At 47.6% G+C, this 20,515-nt stretch overlaps 4 protein-coding genes across 7 annotated transcripts in view; 2 read left to right on the forward strand and 2 right to left on the reverse strand.

Annotated features, from left to right (window-relative positions):
- Nucleotides 1–20,515, reverse strand: part of LOC310701520 (uncharacterized protein) — a 236,561-nt gene that overhangs the window by 135,566 nt on the left and 80,480 nt on the right. The gene's annotated exons all lie outside the window — the stretch shown is intronic.
- LOC310701885 (uncharacterized protein) overlaps nt 1–20,515 on the reverse strand; it is a 211,640-nt gene that overhangs the window by 100,354 nt on the left and 90,771 nt on the right. The gene's annotated exons all lie outside the window — the stretch shown is intronic.
- The window catches only part of LOC310701406 (uncharacterized protein), a 54,118-nt gene that overhangs the window by 32,942 nt on the left and 661 nt on the right, over nt 1–20,515 (forward strand). For 2 of the 4 annotated variants that reach the window (XM_083492208.1, XM_083492207.1), the window contains exon 2: nt 14,568–17,777. In XM_083492208.1, the coding sequence (XP_083348334.1) occupies nt 14,678–16,540 (1,863 nt within the window). In that variant the 5' untranslated portion in view covers nt 14,568–14,677 and the 3' untranslated portion in view covers nt 16,541–17,777. Of the gene's footprint in view, nt 1–7,562; nt 7,689–14,567; nt 17,778–20,515 lie in introns of those variants that run through there. The other 2 variants (XR_014523040.1, XM_083492206.1) reach the window with 2 other exon arrangements.
- Nucleotides 1–20,515, forward strand: part of LOC310701685 (uncharacterized protein) — a 73,951-nt gene that overhangs the window by 31,064 nt on the left and 22,372 nt on the right. The gene's annotated exons all lie outside the window — the stretch shown is intronic.

Below are 20,515 nucleotides of genomic sequence, written 5' to 3' on the forward strand. Positions count from 1 at the left end.
CTTTATTTTCTTTCCCACAATCAGTGTTATTCACCATTAATACTCACCTTTTTCAGTGTCACACAGATTTTTATCTTGTGATATTCAGATTAAGAGACGTATACAGATTTAATAAATAATTCCCAGTTGGAGCAGAGCTAGAATATCCAGAAGCCCTTGGCCACCCAGGGCAAAGGAGGAAGAACAGTGAGAGAAGAACCGCTTCCTCCGGAGCAAACACTTAAATAAATCCCAGTGGAACTTCGACCTTGCTTGTCGACATAATAGAGTGGTTACTCCTGTCGCAGGGTCTATTGTTCAAAAAGTGGCAGTTTAAACTATTTGCAGGCTATTGATCCACATCAGCCGCTAACACAACGTAAGGAGTTTGTGGATTGGTCTGCGAGCAACCCCTCGCTGGGGAGAGGCTGTTTAGCTCGGGAAAGACTCTTGCCTCAACCCTTGCTCAACCCTCACTGTCGCCAGATATGGCTGGGAAAGACTCTTACCTTAACCCTTGCAGAGCCGCTGCTAGTCAGTGCCTGGCAGTGCCGGGCTAGATGGACCAATGGTCCGAATCGAATTGTTACAATACTGATGAGACAAATACACCAGTCGATGGCAAGCCTTTATTCTGAATGTGGCGGTGATTTGGAATCACTACCCTGCTCCAGTTTCACCTTGTCAGTCACTAATGTGGATTAAAATGCCACCCACACACGCGAAAGCACGTATTGGAAATCAGGCTTTGGTAGTTACAGCACGTTAACGAGTCTTGAGTAAGGTACCAGTATTTACTGCCTGGAATAAAATTGGCGTGATGCATGTGGGTACTGGGAAGACAAAAGCAAAATACTGCTAGATACAGGACTCACGAGATTAATAATAATAATAATAATAATAATAATAATAATAATAATAATAATAATAATTTATTATTTATACCCCGCCCATCTGGCTGGGCCTCCCCAGCCACTCTGGGCGGCTTCCATAGAAAACAGAAATACAGTAAAATATCACACGTTAAAAACTTCCCTGAACAGGGCTGCCTTAAGATGTCTTCTGAATGTCAGGTAGTTGTTTATCGCTTTGACATCTGCTGGAAGGGCGTTCCACAGGGCGGGCGCCACTACCGAGAAGGCCCTCTGCCTGGTTCCCTGTAGCTTTGCTTCTCGCAATGAGGGAACCGCCAGAAGGCCCTCGGCGCTGGACCTCAGCATCCGGGCAGAATGATGGGGGTGGAGACGCTCCTTCAGGTATACTGGGCTGAGGCCGTTTAGGGCTTTAAAGGTCAGCACCAACACTTTGAATTGTGCTCGGAAACGTACTGGGAGCCAATGTAGGTCTTTCAAGACCGGTGTTATATGGTCTCGGCGGCCGCCCCCAGTAACCAGTCTAGCTGCCGCATTCTGGATTAGTTGTAGTTTCCGAGTCACCTTCAAAGGTAGCCCCACATAGAGCGCATTGCAGTAGTCCAAGCGGGAGATAACCAGAGCATGCACCACTCTGGCGAGACAGTCCACAGGCAGATAGGGTCTCAGCCTACGTACCAGATGGAGCTGGTAAACAGCTGCCCTGGACACAGATTTGACCTGTGCCTCCATGGACAGCTGTGAGTCCAAAATGACTCCCAGGCTGCGCACCTGGTCCTTCAGGGGCACAGTTACCCCATTCAGGACCAGGGAATCCCCCAGACCCGCCCGCCCCCTGTCCCCCCAAAACAGTACTTCTGTCTTGTCAGGATTCAACCTCAATCTGTTAGCCGTCATCCATCCTCCAACCGCCTCCAGACACTCACACAAGACCTTCACTGCCTTCACTGGTTCTGATTTAAGAGAGAGGTAGAGCTGGGTATCATCTGCATACTGATGAACACCCAGCCCAAACCCCCTGATGATCTCTCCCAGCGGCTGCATGTAAATGTTGAAAAGCATGGGGGAGAGGACAGAACCCTGAGGCACCCCACAAGTGAGAGCCCAGGGGTCTGAACACTCATCCCCCACCCCCACTTTCTGAACACGGCCCAGGAGGAAGGAGCGGAACCACTGTATAACAGTGCCCCCAGCTCCCAGCCCCTCAAGACGGTCCAGAAGGATGTTATGGTCGATGGTATCAAACACCGCCGAGAGATCCAGCAGAACTAGGAAACAGCTCTCACCTTTGTCCCTAGCCCGCCGGAGATCATCAACCAGTGCGACCAAGGCAGTTTCAGTCCCATGATGAGGCCTGAATCCCGACTGGAAGGGATCCAAATGATCCGCTTCTTCCAGGCGTGCCTGGAGTTGTTCGGCACGACTAATAATAATAATAATAATAATTTATTTATACCCCACCCATCTGGCTGTGCTTCCCCAGCCACTCTGGGCAGCTTCCAAAAGAATATTAAAATACATCAAACATTAAAAGCTTCCCTAAACAGGGCTGCCTTCAGATGTCTTCTAAAAGCCTGGTAGTTGTTCTTCTTTTTGACATCTGGTGAGAGGGTGTTCCACAGGGATGTTGGGGTCGGAACTTAACAGGTTAAGTTGTTCCCATGATGCCTCAGCATTCTGACGTCAGCTTTGGAGTTTTGGGAGGAGTCTGACTGTTCCTCTCGGTGTTTGAGAGAGAAAGACGCAGTTTGCCATGGCTGCGAGAAGTCCTGGAGAAATGATGAAATAAAGAGCTGTAAATGGACATTACTGTGCTCTGTGTGTTTGTCTGAAGCTATGAGAAGCTATGTAACAGCTTTTACCGCTGTGTGTTACTCTGCTGAGGCGTGACTGGAAGAAGGAGCAGATCGCACAGAGGAAGTGTGCCGGACCTGCCGGATCTGCCATAAAGAGCTAATTGGGGATCGTAAATCCAATTAGCGGAGTCAGACGTAATCAATCATTCTACAGGTTATGGGTAACCTTAATCACCGATCGTAAAGCTGTCACTGAAAGCTGTCGGGGAGCTTTGAAGTTCTGCGTTCTGAGGCAGTTTGGCTGACAGAAGCAGAGGCCTGTCTTTGAGGCAAGCAAGCAAGCAAGCTGAAAGACGCTGTGCTGGAGGCTGCAGAGAGCTTGGAGCTGTGCCTAACGTTTAAAGGCAAGCTGACGACGATGCTGAAGCCAGCTTGGAGTCCTGCCTGAAGTTGAGAGAGGCAGCTGATCTGCTAGACCGGGAGCTGGAGAGCGGCTGTTTGTTTACGTGAGTACGCTGGGCCCCGGGGGAAGATGGCAGATGGCCAGGAGGTGTTTCAAGCTCCGTTTGAACAGCTTGAGGAACTCACCGCCCAAGCGTGGAATACCTGGGCAAGAAGGGTGACAGCGTGGTTTTTAGCCACGGAAGTTTGGGACATTTCCCAGAGAGAACCAGTGGAACTGGTGGACAGAGATGACAGAGTTGCAGAGACGCTGCGATCTGTTTCTCTGGAGGAGAAAATGCAGAGAGAGAAAGCTATGAGAGCTGAGGTCTGCATGTTGAGAGCAGGTGTTCATGCAAAGTTGCAGCATCACCTGGAGAGCGTTGAATCTGCGTGTGAGGCCTGGAGAGTGCTGAAACGTCTGTGTGAAGACCCAGCAGAGGGCCAAGGGCAGATGAAAGCTGAAAGCCTAGAGATGGCTGGAGCCCCTGTTCCTGATGATTTAGCCTCAAGGAGCGCTAGTGAGCAAGTCGGGGGGGCGGAGAATTCCAAAGGCAAGTTTGAAAAGTTTTCCACTGTGCGTGCTGGAGTGGAGTTCAGAGGGGGCGGATCTGGCAAGGAGCGCTTTTCCGGAAGAAGGAGGGCCAGGCCAGCTGAAAAGAGCCCCGGGCAGTGTTTTTCCACTGGAGTTCGTCGTTGCTACGTGTGCAATGCAACGGGACATCTGCGTCGAGACTGCCCACAGAGAGCGAGGGCAGCTGCACAGGAAGGCTTCAAGGACACCTCTCATGGGAACCAGTCGGGTTTCCATGGCAACCAGTCTGGGAAAACAACCAGGCGTGGGACTGAGGCTGGTGGACGTGCCAAATGCCAGGAGGAGACGTATCAGATCACGGCTAGTCTGGCATTGTTTGAGAACAGCTGTGAGAAAACTTCAGAGTTTTGTTTTGTGATTGACTCTGCAGCTAATTGCAATTTGATTCCAGAGACCCCTGCTGTCGAGATGTGGAATTGCAAGGCAATTCCTGCTGGGAAGACTGTACTTTTCGCAAATGGACAGAAAAGAAATGTGACTAATGCTGTAAATGTGCATGTGTCTATTTTACAGGAGAAGTTGGAGTGTTGTACCGTTCCAGGGATACACCACTGTCTTTTGTCTGTACCTTATTTGTTAAAAAAGGGGTTTAAGGTTTGTTTTCAGGATGATGTCTGCACAATCTCCAAAGGAGGGAGGATGCTTGCCAAGGTTAAAAAGGGGCAGAATGATCTCTTCATTCTTAAAACGTCTCTGGAGGGTGAGGGGAAGGTTGAGAAAGCACAAGCCCTGCGTGCTACAATTCCCGGTCATGCCTCATGTGCCCATATTTGGCATACTAGGACAGCTCATGGTTCTTTAGAAAAACTACAGACGCTACCTGAGGTCGCCAAAGGTTGTCACATTGCAGAATGTGGATGTGCCATAAGTTGTGAAGCATGCAGACATGCAAAGGTAAAAGGGTGCAGTTACCCAAAGGTTGAGAGGGTAGCCACAAAACCTTTTGAACTGGTTCACATAGATCTGTTGGGTCCCGTAAAGGAACCAAGTCTGGGAGGGGCCAGGTTTCTGCTGACGATGCAGGAGAATTTTACGCAGAATTCCTGGACGCACGGTCTCAAATCCAAGGATGATGCAGCACAGCTGATCAAAGGTTGGATTGAGGAGGTGGAACAAAGGTTTTCCACCAGAGTGCAAGCTGTCACAAGTGACAGAGAGCCCAGTTTACAGGTTCTGCTTTGCAGAAGTTCTTTCACAAGAAAGGGATACGTCACACAGTGACTTCACCCAATCAGAGGGGGGTGTCAGAGCTCAGGTGTGGGGCTCTGGTCCAGGCTGCACAGGTGTTGCTGAAAGATTCTGGGTTGCCACCAAAGTTTTGGCTGGAGGCAATCAGGTATGTGAGCTTCACCTGGAATCGTACCTACAATTCCATGGTAGGTGGCACACCGTTTGGTTTGTTGCATGGCAGGAAACCCCAGATTCATTTTTTGCGCAGGTTTGGTTCGCATGCATCTGTGCCGGTGCCTGAAGTTTTGCAAGGGCCAGATGGATCCAAGTTCCGGAAAATGATCTTCTGTGGGTATGAGCCAGCAGCGCGTGCATGGAGGTTTGCGTTCCCATCAGGTGATCAGAGTAAGTTGCTGATCAGCAAACACGCTGAGTTCTACGAACAGGATGAAAGGTCAAAGACTCCTGTCAAGCGTGATGTTCTTTCAGAATGTCTTTCTGATTCAGAACAGGAAGGTTCTGGGGAGGAGGAAGGAGAGGCTGAGTCTGCTGATGACGATCAGGTCACTGACCAAGGTCTGGAGCAGGGTGGGGCATCTCCACAAGTTGTTAAAAGAGAGGTTAAGAGTGAGCCTAGTTCTCCGGTAAGTGTAATGGAGAGGATTCGAAAACGTTTTAAGTCAGAGGGGGAATCCAGAGATGCTGAAGGCACACCTGCTAGTGGTGGTGAGACAGGGGAAGCATCGGAGTTTGTGCCCAGAAGGTCCAGTTGCACAACGAAGGGCATTCCACCTGAAAGATATCAGGCTACAGGTGCGTGGATAAGTTTCGCACAGTGTGAGTCTGAGAGGTATGTGGATGTTCCACAGGGATTGTCAGAATGTGATGCAGAGGGGGTGTAGGGGTCGGAACTTAACAGGTTAAGTTGTTCCCATGATGCCTCAGCATTCTGACGTCAGCTTTGGAGTTTTGGGAGGAGTCTGACTGTTCCTCTCGGTGTTTGAGAGAGAAAGACGCAGTTTGCCATGGCTGCGAGAAGTCCTGGAGAAATGATGAAATAAAGAGCTGTAAATGGACATTACTGTGCTCTGTGTGTTTGTCTGAAGCTATGAGAAGCTATGTAACAGCTTTTACCGCTGTGTGTTACTCTGCTGAGGTGTGACTGGAAGAAGGAGCAGATCGCGCAGAGGAAGTGTGCCGGACCTGCCGGATCTGCCATAAAGAGCTAATTGGGGATCGTAAATCCAATTAGCGGAGTCAGACGTAATCAATCATTCTACAAGGGAAGGCGCCACTACCGAGAAGGCCCTCTGCCTGGTTCCCTGTAGCTTTGCTTCTCGCAGTGAGGGAACCGCCAGAAGGCCCTCAGTGCTGGACCTCAGTATCCGGGTAGAACGATGGGGGTGGAGACGCTCCTTCAGATATACTGGACCAGGGCCGTTTAGGGCTTTAAAGGTCAGCACCAACACTTTGAATTGTGCTCGGAAACGTACTGGGAGCCGATGTAGGTCTTTCAAGACCGGTGTTATGTGGTCTCTGCGGCCGCTCCCAGTCACCAGTCTAGCTGCCGCGTTCTGGATTAGTTGTAGTTTCCGGGTCACCTTCAAAGGTAGCCCCACGTAGAGCGCATTGCAGTAATCCAAGCGGGAATTACTTACATTATTACATTATTACAAAAAACAGTAATAATTGAATGCAGTGGCAATAATTTATGATAATAAAGAGTGGACACATAGTCTACAGATACAACCGGCCCTTTGAGGGTGACCAAACTGCTGATGCGGCACCCGATGAATTTGAGTTTGACACCCCTGTACTATTCCATTAAATACACCCATAATAATTAGTATTTGGTATTTTGCTTTCTTCTGAGATACTTTCCCTCAGTGTTCTGTCATAGTCCAGTGATCCTACTTCATTAAATTCCCCCGTAATAATTATATTTCTGTCATAAACATCAGACATACTTTCCTCCAATAGTTGGAAGAAATCTCATGCGAAGAGGGGCTCTGGATCTGAAAGTCCCAGTCCCAAATCTTAATCCTGCCACCCTAAGATATTATAAGCAAGCCCCACATTCCTCTTTCTACCTGCAATAGGGAGGTTAGAAGAACACTTAATACCCTGCAGGGATCCTAAGAGCCAGAATTGCTTAAAATTGCAGGGAGAGAGAGAAAAACTGGATTTGAAATGACCAAACCACAAGATGAGAAGTCTCCCTCCTAAATGAGGGAAGGGGGAGGCATTGGGGGGGGGGGCTTTTGAAGTCTCCCTGCTGGCAAGGGAATTCCAGAGCAAGGGCGCCTCTGTCTGTCTGGATCCCTCACTGCCTCCCAATCCAGGGGGTGGTTTTTCAATGGGGGGGCTGGTGTTTGAAGCTGGGCTTGGCTGTTGGGGGGCGAAGCTCAGCAATGCAGCCGTTGCTCTGCATGCAGAAGGACCCCGGCTGAGTGCTTGGCATGCAGAAGGAGGCCCAGAAGGAGATCCTCCCCCTGCCTCAACTTGCCCAGCTTCCCCCCCTCCCTCCCTGCCGCCAGTTGGGGGGCGGGGGCCGGGTCCCCATGGAGCCCCCAGAGCAGGAGGCCAGAGGCAGCGCCGCCCCCTCGCCTTCCCCTCCGGACACAGGGAGGGGGGGCTGCTCTTGCAGACGTGGCTCTAGGGACACGCGCGTCGGGAAAGGCGCCGGAAGTGGCGCTGCCAAACGCGCCGGAAGTGGCCAGCCGGAAAAGGAGGAGGGGCGTCAGTGTAGAGCCCCCCCCCCCGTCGCCGCCGCCCTTTCTCTTGCAGACAAAGAAAGCGGACTAATCTGGAGCCAGGGAGGCGGAGGACCAAGAGGTAAAGGGGGAGAGAAGGGGGGGGGAATAGAGGGGGGGATAAGGGGGGAGGACAATGAGACCCCCCCGTAAGGAAAGCGCCCTCCCTGGGGCCCGTCGACAGGGGCCCCGATCCAGGCCCCGACCCAGGGGGGAAGGGGGGACCCAACACCTGCAGGGATCTACACCTTGCAAGATCTCCTGGGCAGCAGCAGCAGCCCCGCCAGACTCCCCTTTCTCTTTCCTGGGGGGCCGAGAGATGCTCAGCTGCCCTGGCGGGAAGGGGAAGGAGGACCCCAAGCAGGGCTGGGGGTGGGGCTGAGGCCCCCCATTCTCCCTGGGGGCGCCTGGCTGGGGAAAGGGAGAGAGGGAGTCCAGGGAAGGGTTAAAGGAAGGGGGAGGAGCCTCGACAGAGACCCCTCCCCTTCCATCACCACTTATTCCCCATGTGTGTATCTGAAGAAGTGTGCATGCACACGAAAGCTCATACCAAGAACTAACTTAGTTGGTCTTTAAGGTGCTACTGGAAGGAATTTTTTATTTTGACTATGCCAGACCAACACGGCTACCTATCTACTACTGGAACCACTTATTCCCCAGTCTCCCTGCTGGCAGTCCCAGATCATCATTGCCATACAGGATTGTCCTGAATACCACCATTTGCTAGCCAAGCCCAAACCCAAAAGTCCCTCTGAGATGATGATTGATAATATTGTCATTTATCCGTTTTAGACCCCTAAGTAGGAGCAATTGCAAGGACATTGTGCTGCTCTCCTCTGTACAGTTCCACCCCTATTTCAGACCTTGTGGCTGATTTAAATGTTTAGCTGCTGATAACATGGCAACATTTAGCTGGTGATATTGTGAGGTTTAGCTGCTACTAACATTACAGCGTTTAGCTGGTAAGTTATCGCAATGTTGAAAAGCAGGTGTTGCCTAGCCCTTGCAGACATTGTGATTCGTAATATATTGCCAGCTCAGTATTAGGAAACAGTTATCACGATGTAAACTTCAAGCCAGTCTTGGGCAATATACCAATATATCGCCCAGCTCTAATCATGACCTATATTTCTGACCCAGTGTAGCATTGCTGATTTTAGCAGTTTGTCCCCAGGAATCCCTGGGGTTGTGGGGCGCCTGGCTGGGTCCCTTTTGGCTGGGGAAACGGAGAGAGGGAGTCCATGGAAGGGAGAAGAGCCTCGACAGAGAGGGAGTCCATGGAAGGGTTAAAGGAAGGGGAGGAGCCTCAACAGAGACCCCTCCCCTTCCAACACCCCTGACCTCCCCATCACCCAGCCTCCCTGCTGAGGGTGTTGGCTTTCCCAGATCATCTGCATTCACTAGGACTCATCTCCATACTTTGGATTGTCCTGAATACCACCAATTATAGCCTAGCGCAAACCCAAAAGTCCTGCTAGGATGCATCTTGGCTTCCCTGCTGATGAAACTGAGTGTGTGATGATTGATAATATTTTCATTTATCCGTTTCAGACCCCTAAGTAGTAGCAGCTGCCAGGACATTGTCCTGTTCGCCTCTGTATAGTTCCATCCTTATTTCAGACATTGTGGTAGATTGCAATCAGGGTGAATTTGATATAAATCAAATTGATTTCAATCACAATTTACGGTAAATCACTAGTCAGTATGATTCTATTTAAATCAAAAATTTCTGATTTGGTTATACTATTAGAAATACACAGACAGATAATTATGAAATCATTCTGAGGTTTAATAAGTTAACTGTCTATATTTGGACAACGGTTCTGCTGTAATTTATTGGAAGGAGAAAAATAATCATTTCCTTAATCACAACCTAAGCGATTTATTTAACTAAAACAATAATATTATAGCATGTTGGTAAAAATATTATTTTATATCAAAAACAACAACCATTAGCGCACATGAAAAACTCGGAACTTGTGGATTTCACCACCTCCACTACCAGCCACCCCTTTGGATCGGCTTCTGCATCCAGGTGCCTATTCTGTACAGTTAAGTGTTAGTGCGGCTGTTGGAACCCAGTGGGATTGGGAAGAGGTTGCCAGCCCTGAAGAGCCTTCAGCGCTTGCCTCAAGTCTGACTTGCACAATTATTACACAAAGACCCCAAGATGTGTGGAGTATTCTGCTCACAAGGTTGCACTTTCATTTTTACTGCTTCACACTTAGCTACTTGTGCAGATCTCTTCCGCTGCAAACCATCTGTTCATTGAACCTCTTAGAACTTAGAATTTAAGGGGTTGATTCTGTGTCTATAAATCTGCAAAGGAACAATGGGATTAAGGTTTCCCCTCAACTCTGTATGTTTATTTTATAACATTTTTCCTGTGAAGAAAAGGCATGTTATCTCTGCAGACAAAATTCACACTTTTGAGAATGGCAAAAACAAGCATCTGTGACAATATCTTCTCATTAGAAAAACTTCCCCAAATAATCTTACAGAATTCCCCCACCTCCCGCAGAAGCCGCACACCCTTTAAAAAGCACGCCGCTCTTGGGGGCTTTTCCCTGAGGAGGGAGAAGGGACTGACTGGCTGCGTCAGTCCCTTCTCCCACCTCGTAAAAAAGCTCGCAGGAGCCGCACGCTCCTTAAAGGGTCACAGCTCCTGTGGGCTTTTGCGGGAGGTGGGGAATACTCCCAGAGCTTGTCAGGGCTGGCGGGGGAAGCCCGGGATGAAGGCTTGCTGCTGCCCTGCGGAGGCTTCGCAGGCTACCTCAGAAGCCAGAATAGCGAGAGAGAGCGCTGCGCAGCACTCCCTCTAGCTGTTTTAGCTTCTGCCTTAGTGGCGCAATGCCTCCGCAGGGCACCGGGGAGCTCTGCTCAGCGCTCCCTTTAAATAATATTTTTTTCTTGAATTCCCCCTCTAGAAACTAGGTGCGCCTTATGATCAGGTGTGCCTTATGGAGGGAAAAATACGGTAGGTAGGAGAAAATAACAGAGGCCAACCAGTGTATATGGCGAAGCAAAGCGGCTAGTAAGCCTGATCTTTATTGCAACAGTGTCCCCCCCCCTCACCGCAACCAGGAGGGAGGTGTGCAAGGCCTTAAATAGTCTTTTGAAATTGCCCACCCAAGACCACCCCCCCAAATATCATACAGAAGGAGACTGTCTACAGCAGGAATAGATCACAGGAGGCGGTCTACAGCAGAAAACCTGTCCCCAAGGATACCTGTTAATGGTCACTAACTGCATTACCTGGGCAGCCTGGCCATTCTTTTGTGATGGCAAATACTTTAGTTCCTGAATCCAGGTCACAGGCCCACCCTGTTCATCCCTCTTTAAGACAGTATTTGTAAACACAAAGACAATGGGAAGGCTTCCATTTGCCTCCTTTACTGCAGAGGAATATTTGAGTACGTTTCCGGGCACAATTCAAAGTGTTGGTGCTGACCTTTCAAGCCCTAATCGGCCTCAGTGCTGTATACCTGAAGGAGCGTCTCCACCTCCATCGTTCAACTTGGACACTGAAATCCAGCGCCGAGGGCCTTCTGGCGGTTCCCTCATTGCGAGAAGTGAGGTTACAGAGGACCAGACAGAGGGCCTTCTGGGTAGTGGCACTTGCCCGGTGGAATGCCCTCCCATCAGATGTCAAGGAATTTAGCAGCTATCCTATTTTTAAAAGACATCTGAAGGCAGCCCTGTTTAGGGAAGTTGTTAATATTTAATGCTGTATTGTTTTTAACACTCAATTGGGAGCCACCCAGAGTGGCTGGGGAAACTCAGCCAGATGGGCAGGGTAGAAATAATACATATTATTATTATTATTATTATTATTATTATTATTAGTCTGTGGTGCTCAATGTTTAGATATAGTAAATATTAGGATTTAATTAGAACTTGTGTGTTATAGCGGGGATATGTTATAAGATGGTCTCCTTGAATTTTAGAAAGGGAGTTATGTAAAGGGTTTTTCATGTTTTATCTGTGTTTCTGTGTAAATACTGTGTGTCAGACTGAGAATGTCATCAGGAAGGTCTAGGAAAGGGTCACCTGCTTCTGAGCATCAGAAATGAGCACGGAAAGAGTTAATATCATTAACCTACCGGAATCGGCCCCCACCCTTTGTAACAAGCAGCTGTAGTTCTTTTGGGATTTAATATCAGCTCATGAAAAGTTGGGCACATGACCTGGAAAGCTGCCTGGCTCCCTCTGTCTGAAGGCGGAGATATGCACCACACACCATAGCCGAATTCAGCTGGACTTGCCATGGGAACGCAGAAGGGGCAAGCAAGAAAGGGGGAGACGGCCAAAGAAACCTGCTCTCCCACAAGTGCCCCCCCCTGCCAATTCCGTAACATTGGCAAAGCCCAAGTTCAAACACCACCCCTATTTAAAAAAGGCCCCCATAATGACCACACTGGACTGCCCTTTAGGGTTGCCGTAAGTTACTCTTCCAAGTCCCAAAAGCGCGCAGCAACTCCGGTCTATTTTGCAGGGCTGTTGTAATGGGGACACCCTACGCCACCGCCCAGGGCAGCCCAAAGTGACGTATAACCAATCCTTGGTGTTTTTTGTTGTTGTTGTTGTTGTTGTTGTTTTCCACACTGAGACTCCAAGGTCTTCTGTGTCATGTTTCCTGTGCAGTGGACGCTTAGGTTGCAAATGTGATCTGTGCAGGAGGCACATTCACAACCCGCAGCGTCGCGTCTGTGCATTTGTGGGTTGCAATTTGGTGCTTCTGCACATGTGCAAAGAGTGAATTAGTGGTTCTGCACACGCGCGAAACCTGGAAGTAACCTGTTCTAGTACTTCCGCGTTTGGCGCGGTGCACAAAACCGAAAACACACATCTCGAAGCGTCTGTAACCCGAGGTATGATTATATTTTGGAAGGCAGCGGGAAGGCTGTTCTCAGGGCCTGCTCCATCGTTAGGGAAACTGAGGCAGCCCCCTCAGGCAGCAGATGCAGGGAGGGGCAAGGAGGGGATGGAGCTGAGTCCCATTTGGACAGCCCTGATTTAACCCTCTATCCCAGGCATAGGCACCTTAAGGCCCATGGGCCAGAAGTTTGGAAAAACTTTAAAAAGTATAGGAACTCACATTAGGTAGTCAAAAATTAGTAATTTAAACAAAATGCTTATAAAAATAAGATAATTACTTAACATTTAGCTTCTGTTACACATTATATCCACATAAGTCAATAGAAAAAGTATCAAGAGATGATGTTCAAGATGTGCCCTTTGGGAAATTTGGTTTTGGCAAACGCAGAACAACATCCTTGAAATCAACACTTGCAATAGGGAAGACAAACATACAAGATTCTGGTTTTTTCCTGAGATATGACACTTGTTTAGAGATTATTGTACACTAAGTGGGACACTTTTATACATATCAATGCGTCCCATGTCTTAGTGTATCAAAGTGCCCCAACAGACATTTTCAATGTCAACTAGCAATTGTTAATAAAACCACTGAACTTATTTGAAAATCACATGTAATCCTGATTACTAAGTGGAATAACTTACCTTTGGTATTTTTAAATCTGAACTAAATGACGTAAAAAAGTGTTGGAACACTTTTACATTTCACATAATTTTTTAGATGGTCGTGCTAAAAACACACCTACTCTTTTCAAACGCCAACGGCTAAACTGGCGGGCAGCACAGTCGCAACTGTTCTACTCACACATGTATAGACACATTTTGGTGATGTCGCAACACGAATACCATTTCTCGATATTGAAATATTGTTGGTGTGTCAATGTGCCCCGCCTCTCCCATTCCGCATTTTCAGAGGAGGGGGAAGAAGGGGAAAGTTTGTCCCACCAGATAATACTCCCATCCTCCCTGGCCATGGGCCATCCTTACTTGGGCAGGTGGTACTTTGAGTCCAACCACATCTGGAGAGCCAGAGATGCCTGAACTCAGCATAGAAGGTTCCTCTAGGGTTCAGTGTTACCGGGAATTGGTGAACCTGGATCTTAAGGGTTTTTGACAAATTTCCTAGGGATTATGATTGGTATCCAGACCCTAACATGCTAAAGCCAAGGTGTCCACACTGAGCAGCTTATTAACCCTGCTGGCCGCTGGGGAAGACCTTCTGAAGGAAATAATTTCCCCCAAAGTTAATTCCTTCCTTCCTCCGCTGCTGCTGCTGCTGCCCACACTAAAGGAATGTCTGGATGAAATCCCAGGGATGTCTGCCTCCTATTACAAAGAGATACAGTTGATATTCTAGAATAAATTGTGGCTGAGAAATAGTGACTGAGAAATACAGCCAGGGAATATGAAACTGATTTGAAGATTGGTTTGTTCTTTACGCATTATTATTATTATTATTATTATTATTATTATTATTATTATATTATATTCAGGTGGACACACCACGGGTTTCATCTTCTTTCTTTTCTTTCCCACAATCAGTGTTATTCACCTTTAACACTCACCTTTTTCAGTGTCACACATATTTTTATCTTGTGATCTTCAAATGAAGAGAGGTATAACAATTTACTAAGTAATTCCCAGTTGGAGCAGAGCTAGAATATCCAGAAGCCCTTGGCCACCCACGGCAAAGGAGGAAGAACAGTGAGAGAGGCCTGGACAGGGAATCTCCGCTAAGATAAGCCAGTGTCAGGAGGCGGGTGCGAGACCCGGCGGCATGTAATTATTATAAATCATAATTGGGGTGGGTGTCTCAATCTGGCCTTCCCAGCAGTCAGGCTCCAGCTGCTTTCCTTCTGCATCTCCAGCTCTCTCCATTCAATAATGCAAGGCTGAGGGATGGAGGTCCAACCCCAAGAACATGCTCCAACTGAGCACTCCTTCAACCGACCACAAGCACCAAGCCTTGTCACTAGACCTATATATGGGTTTCCCAAAATGGTCACTATGCACCTCCTGAGGCCAAAGGGACGTTAAAATAAGAGCAGGTGTTAATTATAATAGTACTTTGTTCTCTTCCTAGAAAACAAATAGGATTTTCTCCCCACCCCATCGAAAGAAGACAATGGAGAAGGCAGTCAGAATTCTGGTGGGCCACGTCCAATGGAATTAACGAAGAAACCATTTAAATAAATGGAGTGTGAAAAGAGAGAACATAAACAATTTGAAAGTATGGAGTGTGGAAAGAGCTTCACTGGCAGTGCAAAACTTAGAAAACATCAATGGACTCACACAGGGGAGAAACCATTTAAATGCTTGGAGTGTGGAAAGAGCTTCACTGAGAGTGGACACCTTAGAATTCATCAACGGAGTCACACAGGGGAGAAACCATTTAAATGCATGGAGTGTGGAAAGAGCTTCAGTCAGAGTGGACACCTTAGAATTCATCAACGGAGTCACACGGGGGAGAAACCATTTAAATGCATGGAGTGTGGAAAGAGCTTCACTGAGAGTGGACACCTTAGAATTCATCAACGGAGTCACACGGGGGAGAAACCATTTAAATGCATGGAGTGTGGAAAGAGCTTCAGTCAGAGTGGACACCTTAGAATTCATCAACGGAGTCACACGGGGGAGAAACCTTTTAAATGTATGGAGTGTGGAAAGAGGTTCAGTCGGAGTGGACACCTTAGAATTCATCAACGGAGTCACACGGGGGAGAAACCATTTAAATGCATGGAGTGTGGAAAGAGCTTCAGTCGGAGTGGAGACCTTAGAATTCATGAACGGAGTCACACAGGGGAGAAACCATTTAAATGCATGGAGTGTGGAAAGAGCTTCAGTGGGAGTGGACCCCTTAGAATTCATCAACGGAGGCACACTGGGGAGAAGCCATTTAAATGCATGGACTGTGGAAAGAGCTTCAGTCAGAGTGGAGACCTTAGAATTCATCAACGGAGTCACACTGGGGAGAAACCATTTAAATGCATGGAGTGTGGAAAGAGCTTCAGTGGGAGTGGACCCCTTAGAATTCATCAACGGAGTCACACAGGGGAGAAACCATTTAAATGCATGGAATGTGGAAAGAGCTTCAGTGGGAGTGGACACCTTAGAATTCATCAACGGAGTCACACAGGGGAGAAACCATTTAAATGCATGGAGTGTGGAAAGAGCTTCAGTGGGAGTGGATACCTTAGAATTCATCAACGGAGTCACACAGGGGAGAAACCATTTAAATGCATGGAGTGTGGAAAGAGCTTCAGTGGGAGTGGACACCTTAGAATTCATCAACGGAGTCACACAGGGGAGAAATCATTTAAATGCATGGACTGTGGAAAGAGCTTCAGTCGAAGTGCACACCTTAGAATTCATCAACGGAGTCACACAGGGGAGAAATCATTTAAATGTATGGAGTGTGGAAAGAGCTTCAGTCACGGTGGACACCTTAGAATTCATCAACGGAGTCACACAGGGGAGACACCATTTAAATGCATGGAATGTGGAAAGAGCTTCAGTCAGAGTGGAAACCTTAGAATTCATCAACGGAGTCACACAGGGGAGAAACCATTTAAATGCATGGAGTGTGGAAAGAGCTTCAGTCAGAGTGGACACCTTAGAATTCATCAACGGAGTCATAGTGGGGAGAAACCATTTAAATGCATGGAGTGTGGAAAGAGCTTCAGTCAGAGTGGAGACCTTAGAATTCATCAACGGAGTCATAGTGGGGAGAAACCATTTAAATGCATGGAGTGTGGAAAGAGCTTCAGTCAGAGTGGACACCTTAGAATTCATCAACGGAGTCATAGTGGGGAGAAACCATTTAAATGCATGGAGTGTGGAAAGAGCTTCAGTCAGAGTGGACACCTTAGAATTCATCAACGGAGTCACACAGGGGAGAAACCATGTAAATGCATGGAGTGTGGAAAGAGCTTCAGTGGGAGTGGGCACCTTAGAATTCATCAACGGAGTCACACAAGGGAGAAACAATTTCTTCTGCTCCAAAGAAGCAGACACGGAGCAGTGGATCCAAACTACAAGAAAGAAAATTCCACCTAAACATTAGGAAGGACTTCCTGACAGTAAGAGCTGTTCGACAGTGGAATTTGCTGCCAAGGACTGTGGTGGAGTCTCCTTCTTTGGAGGTCTTTAGGCAGAGGCTTGACAACCATATGTCAGGAGTGCTCTGATGGTGTTTCCTGCTTGGCAGGGGGTTGGACTCGATGGCCCTTGTGGTCTCTTCCAACTCTATGATTCCATGATTCAAATGCATGGAGTGTGGAAAGAGCTTCAGTCAGAGTGGAGACCTTAGAATTCATCAATGGAGTCACACAGGGGAGAAACCATTTAAGTGCATGGAATGTGGAAAGAGCTTCAGTCAGAGTGGAAACCGTAGAATTCATCAACGGAGTCACACTGGTGAGAAACCATTTAAATGCATGGCATTCCCTGGCATAACCAGGAAAGGCTCTGTTCCCAGCTGCACGTCTTGCATGAGGAGGGAAGGGGGCACAGGGAAGAAGGGGCCATACCAGAGCATCTCAGAGCAATGTTGGGAGGGGGCACATGGTGATACAAGTGTGTGTAGAATGCTATCCCCAAAATAACGCAGGCGAGAAACAATATGGATGAGTATAATGTGGAAGGAGGTTCAGGCAGGTCCCAAACCCAGAGTGCTAAGCGTCAGCTTCCTCCAATTCCACCAGCTGCCCCAAGGCACGACCCCCCCTCTGGGCCCTGAGGGTGGAAAGCCTCCTTGCACTTTTGCAACTGGACATGATCCGAGGGAGTCCTCCTGCCAGCAGAGCACAATGCATACTATTGATGTAATTATCTTATTGTTGCTGTTGCCATCAAAGACTGGCTGGATGCAGAGAAGGGGGGGGGAGACCCTTCTTTTCGCTCTCCTAAATCTTCCACCATTCCTGCTTCACTGGATTCCATGAGTTCTATTTTTATTGGGGGGGCTTTTCTCTATCCTCTTTCTCCATTCTATCTGACATGTCCTTCCTTCCTCGTCTTCTCTCCAAACTGAAAGGTCCCATACTGAACTGTGCACAGTACTCCAAATGTGTTCACACCATAGATCTCCATAAATAATTTCCATTCATCCTTAAGGAGCAGTCATGAGATTGGTACGTGTCTGTTTACATTCCAGCACAGTATGCTGGGAACTTCTGTTGTGCGTATAGCTTTTGCTTTTCTCTGTCTCTCTGAGAATACAAAGAGAGAGACAGAATGTTTCTTTGTCCTGATTTATGATTAATAAATCTGTAGTTGTAGTATGCTTCCACAAGCCTCACGCCTTCGCTCTGCTTATATAGTGTGCCCTGGCTTCGAAGCTTGGGTCGCTGATTTACATCGGAGCAGAGGCTGATGGGTCTTCGCAGCGGGACGGCTGGAAGGAGATGACCCACCTGGGACTAGCCAGCTGGCCTTGCCACCCTCTGCATGCCAACAAGATCTGCACTCCAACCATTAGGAGAGTGGCAGGTGTATTTTCAATCGGTTCCCTAAACATCCCCAGCGTGAGATTTGCAGTTTCCTGAGCCAGTGCACACAGGGTCAACAATTTCCCAGAGTTACCTAACATGACCCCAAGGTCTCACTCCTGGTCCCTCACCTCCTCCTCATCAGCCCAACGTGCATCTGTTTAATCTTGTTGACCATGAACTGGAACCCTGCCAGAACCAATGGATGGTGCCAGCTTGGTTCTATGACAAAGGAACATGTAAAATGTCAAAAATAAAGAATTCCCCTGAAGGCCTTCATAGGTCTTCCAAAAGTTACTTTCTCTCTTTGACATCTGATGATGATGATGATGATAAATTATTATGGGGGCGTGTGTTCCACAGGGAGGGCGCCACTACCAAGAAGGCCCTCTGCCTGGTTCCCTGTAATTATGAGGGAACTGCCAGAAGACCCTCGGAAGTGGACCTCAGTGTCCGGGCTAAATGATGGGGGGATTTTCTTTTCCTTGTGTTAGATGGATGTTGAAACAAGGTGTGATTGACTAAGCCATGTCTGGATCACAGATTTCTACCCAAGAGCCACAATTGCTTTGCATTCACAAACACTATGTGAAATATCACTAGTAAATAGAATAATTTAAACAAGGAAACCAACAACAGTATTAAAATTGCAGGGGGAGAGAGAAAAACTGGATTTGAAATGACCAAACCACAAGATGAAAAGTCTCCCTACTAAATGAGGGAAGGGGGAGGCATGGGGGGGGGGCTTTTGAAGTCTCCCTGCTGGCAAGGGAATTCCAGAGGAAGGACGCCTCTCTCTGTCTGGAGTCCCTCACTGCCTCATCTCCAGCAGGAAGGGGGGATTTCCAGACTGGGACCCTTCACTCTTAGGGGGAGGTGCTGGGGCCTGGGCAGCTGGATGGATGGACATCAGCCTGCAGAAATGCTCCCCCCTTCCTCTCACAGGACTGTTGTGGTGTTGCATGTGTGTGACAAGGCAACACTCAAGAACAGTTCCCACCAACCAACATTACATCATTCCTCCACTGCCCACAAGAGGGTGATCTTTCCTCTACACATGGTAGAATTCTAGAATTGCAGAGTTGGAAGGGACCCACGAAGGTCATCTAGTCCAGCCCCCTGCAATGCAGGAATATTTTGCCCAAAGTGGGGCTCAAACCCCCGACCCGTAGATTCAGAGTCTCATGCTCTACCGGCTGTGCTCTAAAAGGGAGTTTCCGTTCAAGCAGAGCCCAGAATAATTAGGGTTGCCATATTTCAAAAAGTAGAAACCAGGACAAGCCCAAATTTGTAGAACTTTTTCTTTTTCTTTTTTAGACAAGGCCCCAAATAAACGCCAAAAAAGCCCATGATTTTTCGACTGACTTGTCTTAAATTCAGGACAAAGTGCCATCTTTTGGAAATTCCGCCTTTGAAATCTTTTGCAAGTCTTTCTTTTGAATGGGGTGGGGGGTTTTCAATCTGGCCAGTCCCCACGCAAAAGAATAAATGGAAACGTATCAAAAAGGGCAGCATTTGGAAACCACCTGGTTGCAAACCACTCCGGGTCCTTTGGCCTCCTGCTAGCAGAACTGCCTGAACTGGGAGCAGAGTAGGACTTACTTCCGAGTAAGCAGGCATCGGATGGAAAATTGTGTATCAATAAGGCTTTGGGCCATGAATTTATACCTACAGCTAAAACGAGAAAAGAGAAGAGGTTCTTTATGCAGGCCCCAAACTAGACCCCAAGCAGCCTGCGCAGAAGCTATTTCCATCGCCGCGGACATGCACAAACGCGTTTTCCAGCATCGCACTGCATTGGTCAGGCCCAGGGACAATCTCTGCAGGAGTGATAATGGCCCATGGCCATTATCTGGTAACATGACGTTCACCAGGTGATATTTAGATGAGGTTTAGATGGTGATAACATTGCAATGTTTAGCTGGTGAGACCACAATGTTGAAAACTAGATATCGCCTAGTCCTTACACCCATTGTGTTTCGCAATATATTGTCGGCTCAAATATTAGGAAACAGTTACCACAATGTTAACTTCAAGGCAGTCTTGGACGATATATCATCGCCCAGCTCTAATTATGACCTATATTTCTGGCCTAGTGTATCACTGCTGATTTTACCAGTTTGTCTTTTATTTCCCATTCCAATAGTATCTCTTACATTTTGGAAATCACTTTCTCTTTACTCTCAATGATATCTCTTTCAGTGTGCAAACTTTGAGTTACAAAACCTCTCCTTTTATCTTGTATAAAAAAGATAATTTTATGGCATTGTAACCCATCCACTGCCGTACCTCCCACCTCACCCTGTTTATTCAGTTTTCTTTTTTCTTCCGGAAAGTCCAAAAGATCTTTGTAAGTTGCCCGTTGTTATTCCATATTGCATCCTTTAAAAGCTATTGCTTCTGTGGGTGAAAACCCAAAAGGTGTATTTCATTCCAGCAGATATTTATATTTATCCCATACTCTAAATTTGCTTTTCCTAATAACATGATTCACAAAGCTCTTGTGTGTTTTAGTTTTTTGATACCATGAAGAAACATGCCG

Source organism: Podarcis liolepis (genome assembly GCF_965112155.1).
Source record: "Podarcis liolepis genome assembly, chromosome: 2".
In the NCBI taxonomy this organism is placed as follows: domain Eukaryota; kingdom Metazoa; phylum Chordata; class Lepidosauria; order Squamata; family Lacertidae; genus Podarcis; species Podarcis liolepis.